A 26,987-nucleotide genomic window follows, 5' to 3' on the forward strand; every position below is an offset into this window, starting at 1 on the left:
CGTGATTAATACACAATCGGATAAAATTGGTGATAGAAATATGTTCACTGGATAAGGCAGCAAGGAGGAAAGGCACCGTCATGGTAAAGGCATCAGGGAAGACCTTCAGAAGAGATGATACCTGAGCAGATTCTTAATGAGCACTAATTACCCAGGAGAATGGGAAGGGAGAGAATAAGGGCAATTCAAGCAGAGGCAGTGATATGAGCAAAAGCGTTGAGGCAAGAAAGAGCACCCTGTGTGCAGGGATCTTTAAGAAAGTCATTGTTCCTGGAGATGAATGGGAGGCTGGGTGTATGTAGACTAAAGAACTTCTAGCAGAGAGCCTGTGAGGGTTTTCTATCAGGGGAACGCCACCGTGGTGTGTCCATGCCCATTCCAGATTTGAGGGTAATAAGGCTGGATAGAAGAAAAGGGATTGGATAGAAGGTTGCTGTAGGCATTTAGGACAAAGAAGGAGAGCGCTCTTAACTGGGCTGAAGAGGAAGAGATATGAAAGATATTTGTGGGGCAAGTTGGCAGGATTTAGGTGGCTAATATACATGTGTGGTGATTACCAGAGAGGGACAAGTCACAGGGCAAGGTAACATCCAGGTTTCCATCTTAAGTAGAATGGATTGATGGTGGTACCAGGATCTGAGGTAAAGAATGCCGGAGGGAGGAACAGCTTTTTGGAGAAAGATGAGTTTGGTCATGCATATGTTGGCTTTGAGGTACCTGTGGACTATCCACATGGAGACTCGGGAAGTGCAATTGTATGCAGTGGCTGAAATCTAGGAGAAAGGCTAAAGGTATAGGTTAGATAGATGTCAGCATGTTGTGGGAATTATACCACGAGACTGGACATGATTAGCCAAGGATAAAATGTCTAGCGAGGACAGTGAGCCAAATGAACTTTTAATGAAGGAGTAGCAGAGGCGCCCATACTGGGAATTTGGTGTCATGGCCTCTGAAGGAGATGAAGAGTGGTCCACAGTGTTTTAACAAATGGAGAAGTCAATAGATTCACCTTGAAGAATATTTCTTAGACTCAGCAGTCAGGAGGTCATGGACTTGAACAAGACCAGATACAACAAAGTGGTGGGGGCAGAAAGTAGAGTGGAGCCTGTCGGAGGGAGATTGGGATACAAGAATGTTGAAGCCACCAGAGGGGAGTGCTGTTGGGGGAATCTGGGAGAGAGATTCAGCAGTAACTCAAATGGGCTGTGGGGTCATAAGAAGTTCACCTGTTTTTAATGTGAGAGAATTTATTCTTGTTTATGGACGAAAGCAAAAGAGGTATCTGGGGAGAGGTTGAAGCTACAAGAGGAGGGGATAATTGATGGAGTGCCTTCCCAGAGGAATCTGCAAGGTCAGGTGCACAGGTGGAGGCACTGGCCCTGAGGAGGAGAGTCTCTGAGTCAGAGTCGGGAGGTACAAAGGCTGGATGAGACTTTTTTCTCTTCTACAAAAAGAGACGCTTCTTGGGGAGAAAAGGGTTTAAGCCATTGAGAAATGTGTTGCTTTGAAAGGAGATTCATCTCACTGTCGTGTAATCAAAACTCTTTATTTCTGATGAAGCAGGCTCAAACAAGAATTATACCCAAGAAATCAATGCTCAGCACAAGCTTGGAAATGATTTCCTGTAGCAGAAATCAACTTGCACAGATCCTGGTGGTGTGAGCCATTTGATTCCAGATGGAATAAACACACGAGACAAGGAGCGATAGACTGATCTTGTGGGCTAAGGAAAACTTATGGAGAGAGAAATTTGAATTCATATTTACTTGGTATTAAATTTGGTTGCACCAACATCAGTGACGAAGTGTGTTACTATGTCCCAGCTGTATACTTAGATCAAGACATAAATAAATCCAATATTAATTTTTTTCTCAATGGATATACAAATTAGTATATTAGTTTGAAGGGGGAAGTAGCAAAACCAAGCCAAGATGTAAAAAATTATATTGAATAGCATCAAGTTAGTTTCACTATAGAATCTTTTAAAATGTTTATTTATCCTTGAGAGAGAGACACACAGAGCACGAGCGGGGAAGGGGCAGAGAGAAAGAGGGAGGCACAGAATCCAGAGCAGGCTCCATGCTCCGAATTGTCAGCACAGAGCCTGACGCGTGGCTCAAACCCACAAACCATGAGATCATGACCTGAGCCAAAGTCGGACGCTTAACCGATTGAGCCTCCCAGGCGCCCCTCACTATAGAATCTTTTAAAAGTGTGTTTTTGCTTTGCCTTGCTTTTCATTCATTCAACACATATGTACAGGGAACAAAATAACATATCGTCTTATCTCCCAATAAGCCTATGCTCAGAAGAGGGCTGGTACAGCTAGGGTTGGGGAGGGTAAATACATTTTTAACAACCACATCGTATACCTAACAGGGCTAGAAATGCTCTGGGGATTTTGAAGGAGTGGACACATCAGGTGGAAATGATTTAAGGAAAACATGACTAAAAAGACAGAATTTGGTTTGGGCTTTGATTTTTAGGTGTGTTAGATGGGGATGAGAGTGGGGACTCATTCCTGGCTCTTTCCCAGGGCAGCATACTCTGTTCTGGCTGGAACATAGGGAACAGCATAAGGCTGGGAAGGGGCTAGAGCAGACCACGCGAGAGTGAACTTCCAGCCTAAGAAGTTGAGATTCGGGAAGGAGGTGATGGAGAGCCACCAGGAGCTTTTCAACAAGGGAAAGGATATGAGCTGTACTTTAGGAATTCCTGAAGGGACATTCTCTTCTCTGCCATGTTTCTGCCTCAGTGATGACATGGGGGAAAAATGAAATGGGCTTGAGTTTCCACTGACACCTTGCACTCAAGAAAGGTCCTATTCTATTATGAGGAGAAGTGGAAATCCTCTGTTTATTTAAGGGCTGTTAACCTTTTTTCACAGTAAAATACCAAACAATCTGTGGTGATTCCAGATACTCTCATCTAAGTAAAAGGAAGCCGTTTCCCTGCAAATTGAGTCACAAATGAAAAATATTTGGAGAGTGCCATAGAAACTAATGCACTGTCTTCCCGAAATATGCGAAGTGAATTTTGTAGCATCTATTTGTGTGAAAACAAACAATATTCTTCCCAATGTTCTCTACCTAGACTATAGAAACAGAGAAATTGAGATGAGAGTGAGAGTGAGAGAGAGAGAGAGAGAGAGAGAGAGAGAGGTTAAATATTCAAAGAATGGAGGAGGGGTAATGGATGTTGTTCCCAAAAGGAAAGTGGCGGGGGATCAGGGCAGGCACAATTAACAGCTGCCAGGCCCCATAGCCTCTCGCCATGCGCACTTCTGAACGGCGTACAATGTGTCTTCTGCTTCCGTCCTTGTCACTGCAACTTTAGTGTCACTGGTGAGCTCCATATTGTTAAGTCTTATGCGTCCAGGTGGTTAGCTCAGCCACAGAGGCGTTTCGAGTGCACAGACAGCACAACTTGCCCCTTTCTCCTGTTAATCCAGCTGGCGAAAGCACTGGGAGTCAGACTGACATAAACATCCCAGCACACCAAAGAGATGCTAAGACGTGGGTGGTTATCACTGAGCAAAACTCAGGGAACTTCCCTTTGGAGACTTTGGATGGGGAGGGGATTTGAGGTCGGGGGTCTGTGACTCACAGCTTCAGCCAAGCCCCATTGACAAGAGTTGATTCGTCATCGTGAATTCCAAACTTGGCGATTGCTCATTTTTTTTCCTTCTGCTGCTGAGTCATTAATGAGGCTCTGGGCTGTGATTAGCTATGGTGCCACATCCTCAGCATACTCCTAAAAGCATCCATTCAAATTCAGCCATATGTGCTAAATGTCTTGTATTAATCAGGATTAAATGTGGATGCAGGTGAAGAGACCCACGAGAACGGTGGCTTGAGCAAGATGTTTATTTCTCCCTCCAGTAAAAATCCACAGGTAGGCAGTCCAGAACAGTCTAGTGGCCCTCTCTGAATTCCTTGGGGACCCAGGGCTTCTTTCATTCTTTCAGTTTATCCCTCTCCTATCCTCATCCTCAGAGTTCAAGTGAGAGTTCCACCTCAGCACATGTGCATTTCAAAATTTTTTTTAAGTTTATTCATTTCTGAGAGAGAGAGAGAGAGAGAGCGCGCGCGCATGAGCAGGAGAGGGGCAGAGAGAGAAAGAGAGAGGGAGACACAGAATCAGAAGCAGACTCCAGGCTCTGAGCTGTCAGCACAGAGCCCGATGGCAGGGCTTGACCTCACAAACCACGAGATCATGACCTAAGCCGAAGTTGGACGCTTAACCGACTGAGCCACCCAGGCGCCCAGCACATATGCATTTCAGACAGAAGGATGAAAGAAGGGCCAAAGAAAAAAGGGCTAAAGACGGTTCTAGAAGCTGCCCTACAGGGCTTTCACTTACATCCCTTTGGCCAGAATATGCTGTATATGGCTATAAAACAGGCTGAGAAATGTGGTCATTTTTCTGTGTGGCCATAGTCCTAGCTAAACGTCAGGGATTGTAAGAAAGGAGGGTGGAAATTGGTGAACAACTAACAGTTCTGGTTGTGTGTGTGTGTGTGTGTGTATGTGTGTGTGTGTGTGTTAGATACACAAAGATGTGGGCAGCTCTCCTCTCCTCTGAGTACAAATATTCTTCCTGAGGTTCTTGTTTTGGCAAGTTGGCCAGACAGGCACCCCACTTGACTGCTCAGCTGTGAACTTGCAGTTCAGGAGAAGAGAACAGGTCTAAATTCAGCAGCTCAGCCATCTGCCAGAGTCTCCTGTTATTCTGGGAGAATTTACTGAGACTCAAACACATGGCAACTGAGCTGCTGTGGTTGGCCTTTCACGTTTCTTGTATGTAACCCTATCTCAGGTCCCTCAATGGAGAGGAAAGTTGTAAAGACTCACTCCATTGTCAGGAACAGACTGATCTGGAGAAGAAAGTTGTAAAGACTCACTCCATTGTCAGGAACAGACTGATCTGGCTCAGAGCTTGTTCAGGAATACACTTGTGAACATTTCTTTACTGCATTTCTTGCCTCAGCTGACTCAGTGCTGAGTTCCTCCATGGGGAAGCCCAGAAGTCCCCCTGCCTCTTCCTACCTTACCTTTCTACTTCTCCCATCACTCCCCTCTGCACTCCTAGGTCCCAGTTCATATCACCAATGTCCTCCATTGGGCGGCAAGTTCCATTTGCCCGGGTTTTCCCGTTTCCCAGAATGGAGCCCCTACAAGTCATGGGGATTGCTAAACTTGACCTCTGCACTTCCAAAGGATAGAGCTCAGACAGTGAAAGCCACAGGGAAATTAACTTCACTTCAGTCTGAGCAATCTGATCTGAAGGTCAGCACTATTCTAAGAGGGCATGGGCTGCCTTTAGAGGTGGTGAGCTCCCCGTGTGTGGAGGATTTCAAGCAGAGGTAGGATGACCATTGAGTGGAACACAGCTCAGGGGCTTCATGTTTCTGAAAAGTAATTAGATTAAATAGCCTCTACTCCTAGCCTGACCTTCTTTGGTTCTATGAGCATGAAAAATACATTATGTTGCATTATGCATTCAGGAAATGAGGGAAAAAGACTAAGTGGTCATAGGGAGGTAGTTGAAAGAAGTGACAGAGAGTACTGGTCCTCCAGCCACACCAGCAAGGTCCAAATCCTGGCCCCACATTATCTTTGCAACCCCAGGCAAGTTAGTGACCTTTCTGTACCTTATTTCCTTAATCTGTGGAATGGAGTTCAAAACTTTCTACTTCAGAGGCTCTTGTGAAGCGTAAGTATCGTAATGCTTGTAAAACACTTAGAAACAGTGCCTGGCACACAGTAAGCATGCAGAAATCCTAATCATTACCTGTTGTTGTTGCTTACAAGCCATATATACATCACAAAAACAATATTAGAATTTTTAGTATTATAATTATTATCCACATCACCACTGATGGGGAGAGAAAAACGAAACACACCTGTGTTTACAGGCAAAGTCCTCTCTAAGCAGTAAGACTACTGGGAACAGGTTTGTATTAGTCTGTACTCTTTTGGATTCACCTGACAGACACCCACACAAAGGAAACATTTATTGGCTCCTGTAAGTAAGAAGGTTAAAAGTGTAGCAGAGGATCTCGGGAAACAGGAGCCAGAGGGTCCCTCTCAGTCAGCCTCTTCTTTGTTTGAGCCTTGTTTCTTCCTACTGTGGAGGAGGGAAGGTAGGTTCTCAGCAGAGCCCTTAGGGCCAGGTAGCTGTTTCTGGGCCAGACAAGGCAGAGCAGGATGCAAGCACAGAGAGCCATGGGGATGAGGATGGGAAGCTGAGGGCCTCTCTGAGGCCATCGTGCTGAGCCGTTTCAACTAGAGGGTAGATCTTGCCGTGCCTGAAAAGGCCATACAGAGCCCATGCCCCTGGGTAAGAGCAGGGACATATGATATTCTGGGCCGTGGCCTGTGCGGTCTCCTCTTTCTGGCGCATTTTCTTCTCTTATCCACCTGGTGAATGCATCGTTCAAGGCCCAGCTAACATATCACCTCCTCAGTCAAGTTTTCCTTACCACCTTATGTAGCAGTTGGAAATTGCATTCAGCTGTGACCTCAACAGGGCCTTAAACTTGTAGAAATCTGTCGCCGACAGTCCAGATGCTTTGTGAGCTGTAATTTATGTGTTTACTTGGCTGTTTTCATCACTTGACCAGGAGCTCTGATGAGCAGACACTGTGCCTGATGCAGCTCTGTCCCTGACGCTCAGCGCAGTGCCTGATGGAATGAAGGTGTTTGCAGAAAGTTGGATGGATGAATGCATAAATGGATTTTGAAAGGAGAGTGATCGATGCACTTCACAGAGCCATAGGTCTTTCGTATTTTCCCGTGAGGGAGGTCTGTTGAGGTTAGGTAGATTTTAGAAGACCAGTTGGCCATGATTGCACCTTTATCACCAGTAAATTAAACCCGCACATCTGCAGTGTGTCTGTTACCTCTGCTTACCACCTATTACAGTTTGCTTTTTGCTCAGAAGAAACCGAGCAAACCAGTCAGAGGCGGTTACATGCACCTGTCTCAGCCTCAGGAGCCTCGATTAACCTTGCGTATAAATTACACTTCCTGCCCATTCTTTATTTTTAGTTCAGCAGTATCTACTTGGCTCTTCCAGGAAAGCCTGCATTAGATTTCAGTCACGAAACTACAAAACAGTGGCATCTCTAGCCTGGCTGAGATGACTCTTATGAACCCCACGAGGCTCTGTTCCCTGGGACGCTCTTGGCTCCGGGACTCAGGTTTTCCACAGAATGATAGTGGCCTGGGCTGTTTGGCGCCCTCAAGACCGGGCCTAAGCCCACTTGTGCATTTGTAGAGGAATCTGCTCCTTGGATCTGACTTGCCTAGACTGTCGATTCCCCTCATTCGTCCCCTTTGGGTGAAACTCATTTGTTGCTATTGCAAAAGTTTAGTTTCATTGCTTTCTCTCTCCCTCTCTCTCTCTCTCTCTCCCTCCCCCTTCTCAGTTACACAGTATCATGACCCAAATCTTTAGTGCTTGAGCTATTTAGCTGAGAGCTCTGAAACCCATAGGGCCAGGGGCAGGCCGGGGAGACAGTTGGGCCAGCCAGTGGGCATCAGGCCACAGAGAGGCTGCTTCACTGGGAGAGGTGAGCTACTTTAGAGTTCCCCTTTCTTCCCCCCCTTTTCAGTCAGCCATTCTTAACACGATTTTATTTATTTTAGAATCCCTTGCAGTGCCTAGTTCTGAGTCCAGCCAAACAAGTTCAGTAAATGTGGGTCGAGTTGAATGTAAATCGATGTTGGCGTGGGTCCATTTAACCCTTCACGGACACATGAGAAGCTGGCTCCTTTCCCATGCCACAGCCTGTGAAATGCTGCCTTCTCAGCACTCGGTCAAAGGAGGACTTTTTCAAAAGCCATTTGTTGGTTTTATTCTGGTTAGACAAGGAATACGTGAGTTTTTTTTTTAAAAAAGAGAAAATAATTGAAAATTATAAAGAACAAAATTAAAATGACCCAATATCCCATTACCCAGAGGCAACTATTACTGATATTTTCTTATTATCTTTTTAAAATTTTATTAAGTTTATTTATTTTTGAGGTGGGGAGGAGCAGAGAGAGAAGGAGAGAGAGAGAGAGAGAGAGAGAGAGAGAGAGAGAGAGAGAGAGAGAGAGAGATTGAGAATCCCAAGCAGGCTTTGCACTGTCAGCACAGAGTCCAATGCGGGGCTTGAACTCATGAACCATGAGATCATGATCTGAGCCGAGACCAAGAGTCAGATGCTTAACCGACTGAGCCACCCAGTGCCCTGATATTTTCTTTTTTTCTCCATCTTAATCCTCATGAGAGTGTGCCCTGTATCCCTCCAGATTTCTCTGAGGATTGGGAGAAGTGGGGCAGGGGTAGTTTATATTCTTTCTAATCTTATATACACACACACACATTACAAATGTATATATATTATTATATGTTTTATTAGGGTATATATCCACATGTATATATCATATAATATATATATATATATATATATATATATATATATATATATATATATATATAATATGTACCCATATAATATATAAATATTTGAGCTGCATCACTTAGCTCTTGTCACAATAGTACTATATGACTACTGTCAAGCTCGGTGGTTTAAGATGAATGCCATTTATTATTGCTCATACTTCAGTGACTGTACTGGGTATTTGCTGATCTAGGCTGGGCCCAGTTAAGCAGCTCTAATTTCAGGTATAGATCCAACTAGGCATGGCTTCTGACTCTGGATTGGGCTCCACTCTACTCCCGTTATGTTTTTTCTGGGGCCAAGGCTGAAAGGACAGCCATTGGCCAGACACACTCTTCTCTTGGTGCTGGTAAGGCGCACAGGGACAAACCCAACTGGGCAAGCACATTCCGAGCCTCTCCTGTGTTGTGTCTGCAATATCCCATTGGCTAAAGCAGATGACATGGCTAAGCCAATAGTCAAGGGACAGGAAAGTACAAACCACCCACCATGAGACCAAAGCAAATCAAGTGGCCGAGACCAACATCAGTACGTCAGGGATGTATCTACTTTCCATGGAGGTGAAGAGGGGAGGGAGGGAATATGGTTGAGAATAATAGACTCTACCCACATCCTACATATCTTCCGAGGAACTCTGTCCCTTGAGATTCAATCTGCTCAGAACCCACCTGGCAAGTTCTTTATAATTTTCAATCATCAGTCTTCCCAGGAAACTTCTAGCCCAGAGCTCCTCTACCCATTGAACTAATTCAGTTTCTGGATCATTTGCCCCATGTGTGTTGCTCCTATTCCCTTTCCTTGACCCTCTCCCCCACCCACACACACAATAATTTACACAGAGGTGGGTGAAAGATTTTACTGCTGATATGGAACAGCAAAAAAGAGTTGTATATCTTTTGGTTTATATATCTATGTCACTTGGCTCCCTCTCCTGTAGACTCCTGTAGACTCAAATCAAGGCTTGCTGAAGAATTCACCCTGGTCTCAGATATCCTGAAGGTCTTGGGGTGCCTGGATGGCTCAGTTGGTTAAGTGTCCCAACTTTGGCCTAGGTCACGATCTCACCGTTCCTGAGTTCGAGTTCCACATCAGGCTCTGTGCTGACAGCTCAGAGCCTTGAGCCTGTTTCAGAGTCTGTGTCTCCCTCTCTCTCTTTGCCCCTCCCTACTCATGCTCTGTCTCTATGTCTCAAAAATAAATAAACATTAAGGAAAAAGAAAATAAATCCTGAAGGTCTCATGTGGCTGAGTCGTGTCTTTTGGCAGTTGGTTTAGTTTCTTTTTCTTTCACATATATATATTGAACACCTGTGCCCTCCACTCCATGATGAATTTATAATCTAGTGGGGGAAATTAATGATTTAGGGTTGCTAAACCTCAGCACTATTGAATTTGGGGGCAGATAATTCCTTGCTGTGCGGGCTGTCCAGGGCATTGCAGGGTGTTTAGCAGCATCCCTGACTGCCACCCACCAGGTACCAGGAGCACCACTTCCACTCTCCTTGAGTTATGGGCAACCGAAATATCTCCAGACATTGCCACATATCCCCTGGGGGGCAAATCACCTCTGTTGAGAACCACTGCTCTAACATTTAACCTCTGATAAATAAGAAGAAGAATGACCAAAATAATGTGCTAATAAATGTTCAGAGGAGGACAGTGTTTTTCCTGGTAGTGAATCTGTGAAAGCCTCGTGGGGTGAGTGGTGTCTCAGCTGAGGCAAGAATGGTTAGGGTTTTGAGATGAGTTTCTTGGAGGAGGGGGAAACACAGGGCACAAATGGGCAAATAAGGAGTTGCCCTCATTGTCAAGAGTGGATGCCATGTAGGTACTAGGAGGCTAGCTACTATAGGGCCATCTAAATCATTATAAGGACCTCCGCTCTTACTGTGAGTGAAATGATAAGTACATCTGTGTTCATTTGGAGGCACTATGATTGTACACAGAGTTTGTCTTCATAACCCAGAGTAATTGCTGCAAAGTCTCATCCATCCAGAGGTCATTTTTCTGATGCCCAGGAAGGAAATCTCTGAGAGGCACAGTGCACCCCTAAATAAATCTATGCCTGTGGCTTGGTGTCCTTACCCCTCTCAAGATCTCACTCTGAACTCTTTCTAGTTGAACAAACTTGTTTAGCTAGTTCTCAACAGCAGATTAGAAGATGGAAGAAGGGAAGGGGCAGAGAAAGACAGACACAGACCCTGCAGCAAAGATTCTAGCACAACAGAGAAGAAAGAACCCAAAAGCAGAATTGAATGAGCAAACAAATACACTCAGACCAAATAATTTTTTAGGCAGGGGAACATCCATCCCTTCATGACCCTAAGGATATTGCTGCATAACAGCGGCACCCTAGATGCCTACATATACAATGTCTAGTGAGGCAGGAAATAATGTGACACACCGTAGAACCCATGTGGTAAGAGTTCAGCACCATGGTCAGGAGTAGTGTCCGGACTTCTGGCTTGAATCCTTGGTTCAAGGCTCTGCAGCAATAAACTAGTTCCTTAACCTTGCCAGGCCTTAATGGTTTCATCTGTAAAATGGGGATTCCCGATTCCAAAGGTCATTGGAAAGGTTAAATAAATTAAACTACGTGAATTCTTAGCTTGGTTCTTGGCAGAGATTTGGTGCTCAATATAAGTTAACAGTTAATACTATCATTTCATTGAAAGAATAAGCTACTGAGACATCTCCCAGATCATGGCTGTTCTGGAATATTCCTAGAGTCTCCTGGCAGTGACAAAATTTCCCTTTCCGAAAATAGGATGGCTGTGAAAGTTGAGAAAGTTCCAGAAGAGAAGGGCAGCTGTATCAGTTCCCCCTCCCTTTTCCCTTCTTTTGGGCAGTAGAGGATGTGCCAGTAAGAGATGACAGACAGCAGGCTCCCAAGGATATTGGCCACCAGCCATTTTGTAGCAGCATATTTCCCTTGAATGAGACTAGTTCTTCACCCTTTAGGAGAACTGATAGAAGAACAGTTATTCTGAGATAGCTAGGGGAATATGAAGCTATTTTCCTTCAGCCATTATGTCCTATGCTATGTAAAAATATCTACCCCCAAATTAAGAATGCGCACATCAATAGAGTTAGAGAGGAGACACCAAAGCACATTTTAAAGTGGTGGCGGTGAACCAGTGGCAGTCGCTCAGGGTGGTTTTCCTTTGGTCAATGTGTGCTGAGTGGCAAAGCTGAAAACACAGGATGCCCTGTGATGTGAAATCTGGCACCTCAGACGGCCAGGAAGTCGCCCCACAGGAAGGAGCTGCTCTCTGTCCCCAGGATGGCAGGACAGTAAAGTAACCTGTTCTCTGTTTGTGTGTTTTCCAGGCTGGAGCAGGAAATACAAGCACTAGAAAGTGAAGAGTCCCAGATATCTGCCAAAGAGCAAATCATCTTAGAGAAACTGAAGGAGACGGAAAAATCCTTCAAGGACTTTCAGAAGGTACAGAAAACAAGTGGGATTTCTCTGAATTTGATCCACAGGGAAGTAAGCACTAGTGAGTTAGTCCCTGGAGACAGGGCCAGTTAATATCGATGAGAAGTCTGAGCCACACGTCCTGTGAAATGAGGTGCGGATTGTGTGAGGACCAGTGTCGTCCCTGACACTGAGAGCAGCCTGTCTTCAGGTGTGGGACCACCTGGTCTGCGGGGAAGCACAGAAGAGAGTCATTAAATTAACCCCGTCTACCTATTGTCCAAACCCTTCATGCGCCTCATGCCTAAAAAGTCATCTCCCCTTGGACATTAGAATTCTAAAGCGAATTCTTATTAAGCAGGCTAGCCCTGCTCCTTACAGCTTTAATTTAAGTCTTTCCTTTATAAAAAAGCCAGAGGCAAAACCGTATCAAATGGATATGAATTGCAAATACACAGAGTGTAAATACTCTGAAAACAGATGCCATGTAGCGCAGAGGAGAGAACTCATAAAGCCAAGAGTTTCTGAATGTCTCAGAACCTTCCTTCCATTTTATAACCCAGGTACCCAGACCGAAGAAACAATCTAATCACATTAATTTTAAGATGGGGTTTTCTGATGTCACTTCTCCAACATGGCTAAGGGTATTCTCTGGATAATCAACATGAATCCCTACTGGGAGAAATTCAGTATAAAGTGGGAATGATAAAACTTTTCGTTAAATTTCAGGATCCCAAACATATTTCCCAGAAGAAAAGAAAGCATTGGGTTTACCCACCACAGTCAAATTCTGGACCCGGGGGAGAAAGACGGGTTAGGTGGATGAGGGATTGTCTCCCCACATGTGTGGTGATGCTCTGCCCTGCTTTTGTTTCCACAGAGCTTCTCCAATGCGGATGGAGGTAAGTGTAAGTGCTCTCTGCCCCCACTCTGTAGAAGTATTTTATCCCACTCAGCTTAGTGGGTTTCATGGACACGGGCTCACTGGGAGATGCGATGTGTTGGCGTGTAAAGACACCAGAGGGAAGGAACAGCACTCTGTACAGGACACTGAGCAGGTGCACATCCTGAGACTCGTCTGCCTCTCTTCTTCAAGGACTGTTTCTCGACTCAGTGTTTCTAGTTTTATACAGTTCGCCTGGCTCTTTCTCTTTCCCATTTGGTCCTCAAGGTTCGCTGCTTGGACCTTTCTGAAAAGGTGCTCAGCAAAGAGTGCTAATATTGGGACCAGGTCCCAGGCAGGGAAGATCCCATTTGTGGCTAGGTCTCCAGGTCACAAGACACATCAGAAGGCCATCATCTGGTGTTTAGGAAACCTTTCTAAGGCCTGTGGTTTTGCTTTGAATCGGAAAACTTGGCATTCCTCCAGGCTTTCAGGGCAACAAGGCTGGGCAGAACGTCCCTCCCTTTGTGGCCTAAGCTGGCCTTGAGCACATGAAGGGTGGGAGCAGGGCCCTGGCTTCCTGACCCCATCCTGGCAGGAGCAGGCCTTCCTTCTGTCCTCCCTTCCCGTCCTTGCCCCTGCCCTCCGCTCTCCTTACCTGTGACCTTGGGGATGAACGTGAGGTTGTATGCTTGACCTTGTGTGAAGGTTGAATGTTGTTGCTTCATTCTTCACCTTGCTCCCCTAACTTTAGCTACAAGCTCATGAAAACCACTCCATTACCACTTTCACTATGGCCCTCAGCTAGACCTGCTTTAATAGGCCAGGACTCGTCAGAAGGATTGGATGCCATCTGCTCACCTGGTTCTGATAAAGCCAACCTCTAAACTATGAAGATGATCAGGAGCCAGAATAAGAGTTGGCATCAGTGTTTTCCCCATGTCATTTGCAAATATAAGGGACAATATTTTAAAAATGCAGATATGGGTAATGTATTTTTCTAGATTAGCAAAGATATTTACACTAAGGATAGTTCTGACGTTAGACAAAAAAAAAAAAAAAGGTATTGTGTTATTTTATTTGATTCAGGGAGGGTACTGGTTCCTAGCAAATGAAAGGCAGGAAATCTGGATGTTTGGCCCCTGGATGATCTTTGGGAAGGTAGTAAATTAAACCTCATGTTCCTGGGTCAAACCGGCAGGGACTCCAGGAGGAAGACCTATGACATTCTAGAGCCTTCTCTAGGGTGTAGCCAAATTGGAGTTCTTGTTCTATGCTTTGGGGATAGAGCATAGACTGAAGAGGTGACCATGTCTCTCTGGGGGAATTGAGGGTGGCTTCATGGGAAGCATAGTGAGCTTCCCTAGTGCTAGGAGAGACCTGAGGCAGCATGCATAATCAGAATAATGCAGTAAATGTCAGGCTGGAATGGGGCTGTGGGGCGTTGACCCACAGACACCTACATACTGGAAGGTATGCATTGACCTTTCATGCTTTTACTTCTTTTTTTTTTCTCTTCCTTCTCAAACTGAGACCTTTCCTAGACTTATCTCTATAATTAGGGAAGGGAAAGAGCCTGAATGTCTTGTCTCTGGGAAGGCTGTGTGGCGCATGGAGACCCTCATAGCCTATGACTTGATAACAAGCAAAACTGAAGCCATGTTATAAACCCTTGCCACTGTGTCTTTCGTTTTCACCCTGAGTTTCTTTCATTTCCTCCTCCATTACTTCCCACTATTTGCATCCATTCCCCTAAGTGGTTCATGGAGGTGGGAGGAAACTTGATCATGACTAAAAAGAGCCTCTAGAGAAAATTGCCATTATTACTCTGTCCTCACTTTTTGGCAGGGGTACCTCAGGCTCAAGGATGCAAAAATCTTAGGGATCCTAAGAAATGGCCAGGAAAAGGTTTCTGTGGTCTTAACCTGTCATTCTGGATTATGATTCCTGCCATCTCTGGTTATAACTAAGTCTGGGGGGACCTTTCCGTTGTACCACATCTACTGGCAAAGAAGGAAGTTTGAAGGAGGGAACACATCCTTCCAAGAATGCGGTCAATGTTTAACTCACATTGTGGGCTGAGAGTAAAAACTGAAGCATGTCGAGTTGAGGGACTCTGGAGTGTCTGATTATTTTATCATTCTTTGGTTTCAAAGGCCCTTTGATTTCAAAATTGCCAAGACCACTCTTAGAATTAACCACCTGTCGCTACTAAGAACTAACACAAAATTATTAAGAATAATAATGCCTTAAGAAAAGCACCCTACTTCTGAAATGCCGATTATGGAATCCAAGGCCAACTAGGATTATATAACTGTACAAAATGCTGCAGATAATCAGCAAAAGCATTCCTAGTTTAATGAGATGCCAAGAAGATGGCTGCTGGTGTGTGCATGTGTCATGATCCCCCTCAGGTCACCTGAGCATGTCACCCTAAGCATGTCAGAGGAAATAAAGGTACGGAACTGGTGGATCACCAATGGCTTCGGATTGTGTGGTAGTCCTAGCAATCTAGAGACATGTATTCCAATCTTGAGTAGAATTCCCTGGCCACATACGTTCTGACCCCCACCTCACTTCCTCCCCACCCCGTATGCACACTTAGTATATAGCAGAGTCTTCATCAGTTGGGTGGGTTTGTTGTTACCACCTTAAATAGGCATAATGTCTTCTATAACTATAATTTGTGTATAGTACGTATCCTGTGCTAGCCATTATTTACCCACTGAGGAGCTGGGCCAGAACTGGCAAAGGAAAATGTGTATCCTGGGCCTATTTCCGCCCTTGCTGTATGATACTGATCTTCTTAGGTTTTCATCTTGTCCAAGTCTGTGGTGGCCGGAAGCCATCCCCCTATCAACACCTTTATACCAATTGCTGGGAAATCTCAGTGTGTCCTCAGGTGCCCATAAATCATGTTTTCAGGAGAGTGTTCATCAGTTTTCTCTAGCTTTGGCTATTGGTATTCTTCATAGCTAGAGTAATATTTCAGTAGTGCCAGAACTAATAAGAAGCACTCATCTTACATTTCTACTGTGGTAATGGCCATTCTCTACCTTCTCGGATGATGGACCACATTGACCTTGGCAGGAAGAGGGCAGTTTACAGATTGAGGCTATGTGAAGAAATTCTTCCCATGGAGGCTTTGGAGGCCCTGTTAATTATTCCTTGTGTTGGTCTATCAGGCACCTCCTGGATACATAGCTTCAGGTTTATGACTTAATGATGTATTGAGCGGGCTGCCCTGTTCTCCTTCTCATGCCCCACTCCTCTTCACTCCCTCATCTCAGCAGGAGTGTGTGGCCCCAGCCCTCCAAGAGCTGTAGATCTCAAGCTTGTAGCCAAGGAACAATGGGCAAAGGTGACTCCACCCCCACTCACTTCGGGGCTAGGAGCTGCCTCCAGTGGAGGCTAAGACACAAGCCCTGGAATCCTGTGCTCTTTCTGATACAGGTGCCCTGCCTGCAAGTGCCTTTAGTTTCTGGATGCTAAAACTTTCAGTATCAGAGATGACCCAGAAACTCTGTATTTAGCATAGAATGTATAGACACACACGTGACCAGTATGTGGGTCCTCACCTGGTCTTAATGGCTTGACCCTTCATCTCATTTGACTACAGAAAGTCCAATTTACTGAGATCTCAATCCACGGATTTCTGGAAATCCTCAGGGAAAACTCACAAACTCCGCAAATCTTCTCTGGTCATCTCTTGTCCCCTAAACTGCCCCTCTAGCCACACACTGCTGTTCTAATCTTTCCCTGGGCTACTGTCAGAAGTCTACCCCTACACCCTCAAGATCAGCTTATCTGAAGCTTCTGCTCTCTTCTGGTCCTGCCTCATGCTGGTTTGGGGCCCAGACTCTTCCCACAGCTCCCCATGATGAGGGTAACCTAAGTTCAGGAATAATAGAGAACCATGTGCAACCTCAGACATGTGGCCACACTCAGAACCTTTGACTCAAACCAGGCCCATCTTCAGGGGATGCCCGCAGGCTGCCTCATGTCTGTCTCCCAGTCCCCTCCATCACCCCAAAGGCCTAGTTTCCTTCCTTGCAGCAGAGGACCCTCAACCATGTCTGCCCAACCTAGGGCCCACTCTCCAGTACACATAAGGCCCCGGAGAGATAGTCACTTGAACCTCACCATGATGAAAGGCTTGCCCACCTACTCCTGATGTCCTATTCCTTCTCCCCAAATGGTTGATATGGAAAAACCCATTCCCTCAGTGAAACTCCACCCCACCTCTACCCACAGAGTGTGTTCCTCAAAATATAATGGTCCAATATCAGCACATTCTGGATTGTTGATACTCACATGCGAGTCAGCAAATGGTCTAGCTGGTGCAGAACTGAACTAATCCTAATCCTCATCCTAATCTAGTGTCTGTCCATGGTCCTCTCCAGCATGCAATTTAAAAAGGAAAAATGAAACCTGACAGAACAAAGGCAGTATCAATGGGGATACAGAGGATGGGACGGATGTAAGAGATGTGAAGGAGGTAGAGGCTAGGGGGCTGACTGAACACCGAGAGGGAGCATTCAGGGCACTTCCCAGGATCCTGGGTGAATTGTGGTGCCAGTAAGCTGAGACACAGAGTACAGGAAAAGCAGCAGATGAGCACAGATGGGAGTTCTGTTTGGGACATGTTGAGTCTGAGGTGATTGGGAGAGATTCAGTGAAGATGTGCAGTAAGCAGCCAGAGGGACCCCTGAGGAGCAATTGGCATTCCAGGATTCTGGGACATGGTCCTGACATAAGGAAGGAATCACATCATATAGAGCCCAGTGCTCTAGAACGTTCCTGCCTTCCCTTTCCCACTTCTCTCTGGGAGATACACAAATTCTCCTTCACCCCCAGTGGTTTCCTGCTTTCCTCTGATTTGACACACCTGCTAAGGTTCATACTCCGCAGAGTCTCACCTCCCAAAATGGCCTTATCTAGCTATTTTCCCAACTGGAGCTGGTCTCCCTGCTTTTCTTGGCCATGTTTCCTACAACTGGGCTAATGGTGAATTCACTGGCTGTTGTTATTTGGAATCTCAGGGTTTCCTGGCTGAAACAATAACCTGAAGTATTGAAATTGTAGGATAAATTCTAGAGTTTTGGGGTTTTGTTTGTTTGTTTGTTTTTTATGTCTATAAAATAGGTCTTCTGAATGATTCAGGCACCGGAAACTACATTTGCAGTTTAGGGATTGAGCCCCAAGTCTATTTTTCAGTACTGTTTAAGGCATATTTCTAGTTTGATGTCTCATGTTTGGTCAATTCTACCAAGTCAATAATGGCTCTCACTAGCCAAACCCCTTTTCCCTCCTGAACTCATTGTACTCTTAGAATCTAGAGCTTTCTGATGAATCTTTTAATACATAGAGCAGTCCTGGGGCTTGAGCTCTCTGGCCAGGATCCCTCCTACCTCAGCTACTCTGCTGAATACCAGTCACTGAGCAAATGCTTGTCTTTGTTTACCCTGATCCTCTCGTTCAGTGGCCGCCTCCGCGGTCCATTATGTAGGGCAGACAAGCTGCTGTCTCGGCAGTGAACCCATTGGGCCTCCCGACACTGTGCCTAATTGTATTCCCTGTTCTCTGCTACCAGATGCAGTAAATTACATTTCCTCCCAGCTCCCCGACCTGCCAATCCTCTGTTCACGAACAGCAGAACCATCACCTGGGCAGGACGGGACTAGCAGAGCAGCTGGTAAGTCCTGGGGAGCTATTTGGTTTTGATGCCAGGACTGGACATGGGGCTTGGCATTTCTCTGAGCTTTAATAATAAGGGACGTCCAGATATCCTCCCATAGGGGACCTTGCCCTCAGCCCAGCCTCAGACATAGAGTTTATAGTAGCCACAAAGTGCAGGAACTAGGCCCTAATATGTAATTAAGGACTGAATAGGAGGGAATATTGAGAAAATAATAGAGCATTTTCCCCCTAACTTTAGTGTGGTCTGTCTCTCATGGTCTTTGTATCTCTCCTTATTCTCAAAGTTGATCTGGACTCTGCCTGCAGGGGGTTTTATTTTCCATATCAGAAACATACAAGATCAAAGGAGCTATGATGGAAACTGGGTGAAATTATCTTCAAAGTATATGAGTGTGTTGCCAAATCCTTTGGGAATAGAGCTGCTTACATATTATAAACATATACTTCCAAATCCCCCATTTCTGCAATGATTTCTTAGCTACTGTGGTATACTTAGGGGAAAAGTAGCAATTTAAAGAACATATGTTTCTTGCTAATGTTTTTCACAATGATGAATTTAAAAAAATAATACATTTATGAGTACAAAGTATATAGAGAGCTATGTTTTGCCTTATCCAATGTGAATGTGCCTCAGAAATCAGAACTGATGGACGTGAAAAATAAATCTATACCAATCTTTTCACTCTACACAGAAATGCAATGAGGGCCAGCGGGCTAAATGAAAAAATGGCCAAGGTCAGTGACAATGTGGATGAGTTCAAATATGAATGTGAAATTATGCTTTACATAATCTAGGTGAATTAATGTCTAAAATAAATCTTATAATGACACTTTCCATGAAACAAAATAATCATGGACTTCTAAGCCAGAGAAATCTTTTATATGGGCCAATCTGAATATTTTGTGAAGCAAATATTCCCTCCTTATTTTAATGTAAAAATAAAATAAAAGGGCAAGTAAGTGTTGACGCAGTTGTGCACTGATTAAATATCTGTGGGATGTCTCCATAAACATCTTAGCATATCAATTTTACATACTGACTTATGGAGTTGTAGAGTTGGGTGGGACTTTAAATGGTGTGTGGTCAAACCCTGGCCAGGTCCAGATGTCCCTGGACTGGTAAACTGGATCTTGCGCCTACAGGCATGCTGTAAAGGAATCACTGGCAGTAGTTTAAGCCACAGACTCTCAAATGCTCCAAGGAGCACTTATGAGATCAGATAAGGTAATAACTGTTCAACAGTCACATACCTTCTGCTTGTTATTGGAGCCTTGGTTGTTGAGAGTTCCCAATAAGTGTGGGTAAACAGCTTCCCAGCCCCTTTCCACAACATGTTCCCGGACCTCACAGGACAGGTGATATGATCCAACTAATGGATCAGCTCAGGGAGAGGGTAGAGACAGTGTGTGAGAACTAATTTTTAAGGGGGATAAGAGTAGCACTGATAGTCGAACAGTGTAATATGCAAGAGTAAAATGTTAATGTGATTGTAGTGCTGGGTCTGTGGGGCTACGTGCACTATCACAACCTAACTTCCTTCATAGTTGAAGATGCTGCAGAAATATAGCGATCCAATGGCAAATGCACTTTCCAAAAAAAGTATTATGTGATGAGAATCTTCAAAAACAAGTTTATGTGTACTTTTGTTTATTACTGAAGAACAAATTTGCATAGACATATCTAACTGTGGAAATATATACGAGCAGAATTGTGGCTGGAATCGCATTTGATGTGGTTAACTCCTTTGTCTAGACTGCTTTTGGAATGGAGTGTCCAGATTCATGATCATTTATGGCCAATAGTGACGATACAGAGCATGGATAGCATACCAAATAATGGCACTCACCACTAGAATTCCTTTTCCTAGATATGATCCATCTTGCTTTATGAACATCCTTTTGGAAACTTTGCATAATCTTGGGGCCATTTTAATATATGTCACTTGTCATTACTCAATATTCTGGTTGTTTGGATTTGGGAAGTTCAGGATTGTGTATAAATGGGGATTTATTTAGCATCATTGCTTTTAGAATTAGGAGGCGTCTATTCCAGTCAAACATGGAAGCCAGGGTATAGCCGCCCTCCAAAGAGGTCCTCAGACACAGTCACACACCTCTGTTATTGGGGCTTAGTGTCCCTCCAGGCAGCTCATTCTAATTGGTTCTGACCCTGGGGAAGTCCTTCCTCTGATGGAGCTATCATTCGTCTGCCTCCATCTCCCCACGTTGGTCCTTATCCTGCCACCTGGAGCCACTCAGAATAAACCCAAGTTGATTTCCCTTTAACTATTTGAAAATGACTGTCGTTTTCTGGTCTTTCCCAGATCCCCACTCTACATGCCCTTGACACCCTCCGCCATCCTTGTCCCTCCCCTCTGAACACTCCTCACTTTGTCTCTAATCTTCCTGAGCTGCAGTGCTCAGAGCTGCTCCATGCACTCTTGGGTGAGCTGATCTCCCCCCAGCCCAGAGCGTGAAGCCACAGACCATATGACTCACTTCGCTGGTGCCATAGCCTTTCAGGTTCAGGTTCTAAAGTAAAGCCTCAGAGTCGTTTGACATGTGCCACTGCTCATCCTCATTCCCTTTATCCTGTGTAGTCGTAGTTCCAGAATCATTGCCGTTGAAACATGTAGTCTGTTTCCTCTAATTGTGCACATATGGCTTCACCTGCTCAGAGAAGCTACAAAGTTCTTTATTTCATTATCTCAAAAGGCAAAAGTAAGGATGAGCTATCTGCCCTTTGTAGATTTGATGTGATTGTTAAATTTCTTCATGTTAGATTGCCCCATGTAAGTGTCAGGAGCCCCTTGGGGGGTCACTGAGGAGGCTTCTTGAAAAGTAGAGGAGGGAATGGTGTAAGGGGATTTGAGAGTCAGGGCTCAGGTGTTCTCTCCCATTTCAGACACAGCAGCTCCTCTGTCCTTGGGTTTATATTGTATTTCTATATCAGATTTCCATCTGAATAAAGGGTTTAACAGTTTTAAAAATAGATCTTCTCTGTTGTTGGGGTCTTCACAGCTATTGATTTTAGCACCTCACAACCTTGCTTTTCTTCTCTACTTGGTATCATCTCAGATCTGAAAAGTAAGCTTCCATTATTTTTCATCATCGCGTTGATGAAAACATTGCACAATTGGATCCAAAGTCAGAGGCCTGTGACATACTGTTGGGGTCTCCTGACCCTTGAGAACCCTAAGTAGACATGTGTGGGGCATGATCATTTAATGAGTAACAAGTTCTGGCAATTGTCTTGACACCCAAAGGCACATATTTCTGTCTTGTTCACAGGAATATAAGGGACTTGATGATGATCCAGATGTGCTGTGTCTCTGGCTTTGCCTAAATTGTCTAAAGAACTGGAACAAAAAGAAAACGAGATTAATCTGTATACCTTCTGCCTGATGAATCCTCCCTGGTTCTTGGTGGTCTCTGCTCTTTGAAAATGAACTTCAGAATTTAGCCAGCCATGATCTCAAGCTACTGCTACATAGTTTATGTAATTCCTTCCTTCTATTTTTTAAAATCAGAACTTTGGATGTCTGCCTCCACACCTTTCCCAGTGTATAAGATTCTTTTTTTTTAAGTTTATTTAATTTTTAGAGAGCGACAGAGAGAGCAAGCGGGGATGGGGGGGGGGGCAGGCAGGAGCAGAGAGAGAGAGGGAGAGAGAGAATCCCAAGCAGGCTCTGTACTGTCAGCACAGAGCCTAATGTGGGACTTGAATTTACAAACCATGAGATCATGACCTGAGCCTAAACCAAGAGTCGGATGTTTAACCCACTGAGCCACCCACGCCCGCCCCCGCCACCCCCCCGCCCCAGTGTGTAAGATTCTTAAGACACATTTATCGGTAAGGGAACTGATCCCTGGGTCTGAAGCACTGAACGCATTTATATCCCTGGGTGCTTTATTTTTTCCAATCTTCTCCACTCATCTGGGCTTCATTTCTCTCTTAGTGATATTCTTTCTGGCACTTTTTGGACTGAAAACCGTCCTTCTTGACCAAGAAGGTAGGAGCAAAATCAGATATAGGAAATTGGCTTTTGCTCTTGTTATCCATGATATCACAACTTTGCTGACTTACTTTTGTTGATACTAAGGGATCCTGGGAAAACAATTATTTCAAGAAATTTTTGATTACTGGTTTTTGAAGTTAGAGACTGCCTAAGTGTTGGGATGAGAGGGAAAATCCACTCTGAATCAGTTTCCTCACTTTCACTGTTACTTTGCCATTATGATAGCCAGTTTTGTATTTCCATCCTCAAGAGAAGGTACGAGCATATATGTATATGCGTACTCATAGGCCAGCAGGAAAAGATTGCATGTATGTGCATTCACTCAATAAGCCAAGCATGTGCACCATTTCTCTTCTACATTCCCAGTGCGATGTCAGCTACTGGATGTTCACTTCTGGGTAACAGTCACGATCTGGCTGTCTGTTGCCCTCCTAACATACTTTATACGTCATTGGGTCACAAGGCACACAGGCTGTTTACAGCGCCACAGGATATCAAAGCTGGATATCCTTCATTGTACAAATGGGAAAAGTGAGGTCCAAAGACAGGGTGTCACCTCAATAGGAGTTCAGACCAAGTGTCTTCCTCCCTTTCCCCAATACCTCCCATCTTACTGACTAATGACAGTGGGCGGTGTCATTTTATACTTTACATGTGGACCTTCGGCCTTCTACCTCCTCCCACTGATTACAGTGGGTCAAAACAAGTGAGCTGGGAGAACCCTGATGAGTCAAGGGATGTGACATGATTGAGTTTTCCGTCCTCATGGAACACACTGTCTTGTTTGGTATGCTCTTGGCTTGTTTCTGAAATGGAATCATGTGATTGGTCAGCCACACGTCACTTGTGTTGGGTGTTCTTGTTTCCTTTTCCCTAGGCTCCTTATAGTCTTTAGAGCTGCCTTCTCTTTACCAAAGCTAATGGTAACTAGGAACAAAAGAGTACATAGAGCCATGGGAATAAGTTTGAACTGGAATCAAGCATTCTCTGCTTCCAAGACCCATGTCTTTGGGCTCCACAGTATGCCAGACCAGAACAGCTTCACAGCCCACCCTCACCCTGGTTTTTCGGCAAGTATCTTACCCAGGGGCCTCCCTTCTAGTCCACACCTGGCTGTTTTCAGCACCTGGAGTCTAGTATTATCAACCCCCATTAGACCGCCTCTGCCTCTTCAAGATTCTCCTTATTGACCAGAGGGCCATGGGGGAGCAAGAACCTAGTAAAGCCAACATCAAAGTGCCATTCCATCATTCACTTGTATCCCTTTGCAGAAAGTCACTGCTTTGGTTCTTATTCTTCACTGACAAAATGAGTATCTACTCACTCCCCTGTCTAGGTTCTTGGAAAGAATCGCACAAATGCTTTAAACCCTCCAACCTTATTGTCATCAGTATGTCATGTTGGGAAATCACCAATTAAATCTATCATTTTGTAAAAACATACTTCCAGATTTCAGTCCTCTTATCACTGGAACTACCATCAGACTGTCTCCTTTCCTTTTTCTCTCCAGAACCCGCCTCCAGGAAATTTCAGAGAGCTTTTCTTCACATACTTTCTTGTATGTCCATGGGGCTCTCTCAAAATCTCTTTCAGGGGCTTCCCAGAAAGCCTCCGCCCCTCAGCAGCACCCCTTCCTTTTTTTTTTTTTTTTTTCAATAAGCTGAGCACTGGGCCCTCGTCACTACACAGATTGTCCTGTTACCCCTGTGGCATGGGGGAAGCTTGAGGGAAGAGGAGGGAAGAGGAGGGAAGAGCAGGGGGTATTTTTTGTGTTTAGACATGAAAGCATGATGTAATTGAGAGACCTCTGGTAAACACGACTCGGCAATAACAAGTGGGAGAGTTGTTTAAATTGTGTGCATGGCATCGAAAATAAAATGTCAAATTTAACATGTAAGTCTCATTTTCCTACTGGTTCATATCCACCCTGGTTCACATTTGAAATATTATTGGCTGAGAACTAGAGCAAAATAACAATGCTTGCTCATCAACAACACGTTTAAGATAAATGTTCATGCCTCCTGTGTGGTTTTCTGAATGTCTGGTAATATTCTCATATGGGTATCCATGAAGTCAAAGCCTTTGTGTGAAGCAAGAGCTTCTCAAAGTGCTCACTTAAGTATCCCATCCTAAGAGGAGAGAGATGGAATCAAAGCATGTGAGGCTGGACCCTGACAAAACCTGCTAAAAATCTGTTTCTTTTGAAGTCTTGTTTTATCTGAGGGAGGAAATATGGATGGATATTGTATTTTATGGCATAACATACTTAGGTTTATTTTATGAGCAAAATGTCTTCAGATGTTCTACCCCCATATTCTAGAGATATTGCAAGAACAGTGTACAACATGAAAATGTAGATATGAATATGTAACCCTAATGAAACCATGCCACACGTGGTTCAGTCCCAGGGCCACAGCACATTTAACAAAATACAGTTTAAAATCACACACAAGAACAAGAACAAGAACAAAACAAAACTAGAACAAAACTAAAGAGAAACTCTGTTCTTTACCTGTTTTTCCTGAAGGATATGAAAAGGAATCCAATTCATATCCCCACCGGAAGCATTTCTTACGTTTCCTTTCCTTTCCTCTGCATATCCCCTCCACTGCCACAAAAATGTTCCCTCTCCATCCATATTGCACACAGCTTTTATGAGCTCTCCTTCTGAATTCCTTCTTTCTCAACTCTATTGTGTGTGTGTCTACTTAGCTGTTCGGGCACAGAACTTCTCCTCATCGTCTTTTCTGTCCAGTCTTTGAATCCAGGAGCAGGCAAAGACAAAATGAGGGTTGGGGGTTAAGATGACGGAGAGAGGAAGATTGGACCAACAATGACAGCATTCTCATTGGTGGGCAAAAGAAGAAAGACATCTCTAAAGATTCCCATGTTAATAATTTGTATCCGATCACATATGGATATGAAAATGTTTTGTTCCATATTCTGTACTGATTACAGATCAAGGTGTCGTTTTGTTCACATATTACTGGATGGATAATTAGATATTGTACCTATAACTGGCGATCATTAGTACCATCCTTATTTACAAATATGTCCCGTGAGTGTTTTAATAGTAATAGGACATAATAACCCAAAATGGTGCTTTTTAAATTATAAGTGTAATAGTTAAAGAAGAGGCTTTGGAGTCCGTGCAGAATTTTAAATGCCTATTCTGTTTCTCTGGTGACACGCTTTGTGGAAAATCAGGAAATAACTGAGACAAATATTTCTCTTGACATCACCATCATTGTGTGAGCCCATGTGCTTCTGAAATGACAAAGATCGGTTGGCCTCTCACTGTGTCACTGAAGGAAACTCAAGATCTTTGTGCTGAATAAGTGAAACTTTCAAAATGGACATGATGAAAATCAAGCATTGGATCTGACTTCACAATCTTTTTAGTTAAGTGTGAACGGTGAACAGACTGTATCTTATTACCCAAGCAGATGGAACAGTATCGTTACTGTTTTCTTAACCAGTTCAAACATTAATTACTGTGTGTACCTTTTCATGGGTGTCGTGTTATACAAAGTATTTGTGACTAGATTAAGGCAACCAAAGTAGACTTTTCAATTAGTAGTGTTTGTTTCACAGGTGTGTATATCGGGTACCTTCTATACAAAAGACTTCAAGGTAGGTGCTGGTGGGGAGGGGGGAATCATAGAAAGATGTCAGGCAAAACACTAGCCTTTAGTGATCCTAAAAATCTATGGAGCTAATAAAACATTCCCACAAATAATTATACTACTGAGTGGAAAGTGTGAAGCACCTTCAGAGAGGTTTAGAAATGTTCAGAGACTCTTAAGAAGAGCGAGAGGGGGCAGTGGCTCACTCAGTTGCAAGAGTGTGAGACTCTTGATCTGGGGATTGTGAGTTCGTACTCCATGTTGGGGGTAGAGATTACTGAAAAAAAACTAAGTTAAAAAAAGAGAGAGGGATGCCTTAGAGATGGAAGAGTCAAAGAAACCTTCTGGAAGAGGAGGCAGCTGACTGGGCATTGATGGATGGGTCGTATTTGGATGTACAGAAACTTAAAAGAAGGATGTTTCAAAAGAAGGGAATCTTAAAAGCAGGAAGAGTTGAGGTGTGGGATGGTAACACCAGTTACTAGATTATGCTAGAGGAAAAGGGAGCCATTGAACATGTGGTTGAAAAGATCATTTGGATCTTCTTAAGATAGTTGGGGAGCTTATAGTTATTCGGAAAGAGGTAAGGACTCATAAGCAGAGATGCCACATGGGAAAGGCAGGCTGGGCAGGGAGACAGCAGGCAGGGAAGGATGTTAAATTCTGGGAATAGTGAGTTTGCTGTGGCCGGGGTGTACATGGAATGAGAGGGGCTGTGAGGCAAGCCCTGAAAGGAAGTTGCAGACAAATTCCAAAGGGAATTATATGCCAAGCTAAAGCATTTGGCATTTATCCTATAAAGACACAAGGAACCAACACAGGGTTTGCGGAGAAGGTGCTATGGGCAGAATGGAGTATAGGCTAGCAGGGTCGGCAGACTTTTTCTATAA

At 44.3% G+C, this 26,987-nt stretch overlaps 1 protein-coding gene across 8 annotated transcripts in view; it reads left to right on the top strand.

Moving 5' to 3' along the window:
• PALM2AKAP2 (PALM2 and AKAP2 fusion) overlaps nucleotides 1-26,987 on the top strand; it is a 505,626-nt gene that overhangs the window by 284,275 nt on the left and 194,364 nt on the right. For 7 of the 8 annotated variants that reach the window (XM_042914177.1, XM_042914169.1, XM_042914174.1 and 4 more), the window contains 3 exons: nucleotides 11,782-11,896; nucleotides 12,750-12,771; nucleotides 18,346-18,447. In XM_042914177.1, the coding sequence (XP_042770111.1) occupies nucleotides 11,782-11,896; nucleotides 12,750-12,771; nucleotides 18,346-18,447 (239 nt within the window). The remainder of the gene's footprint in view (nucleotides 1-11,781; nucleotides 11,897-12,749; nucleotides 12,772-18,345; nucleotides 18,448-26,987) is intronic. The other variant, XM_042914178.1, reaches the window with a different exon arrangement.

Source organism: Panthera leo, chromosome D4, assembly GCF_018350215.1.
Source record: "Panthera leo isolate Ple1 chromosome D4, P.leo_Ple1_pat1.1, whole genome shotgun sequence".
NCBI classification, from domain to species: domain Eukaryota; kingdom Metazoa; phylum Chordata; class Mammalia; order Carnivora; family Felidae; genus Panthera; species Panthera leo.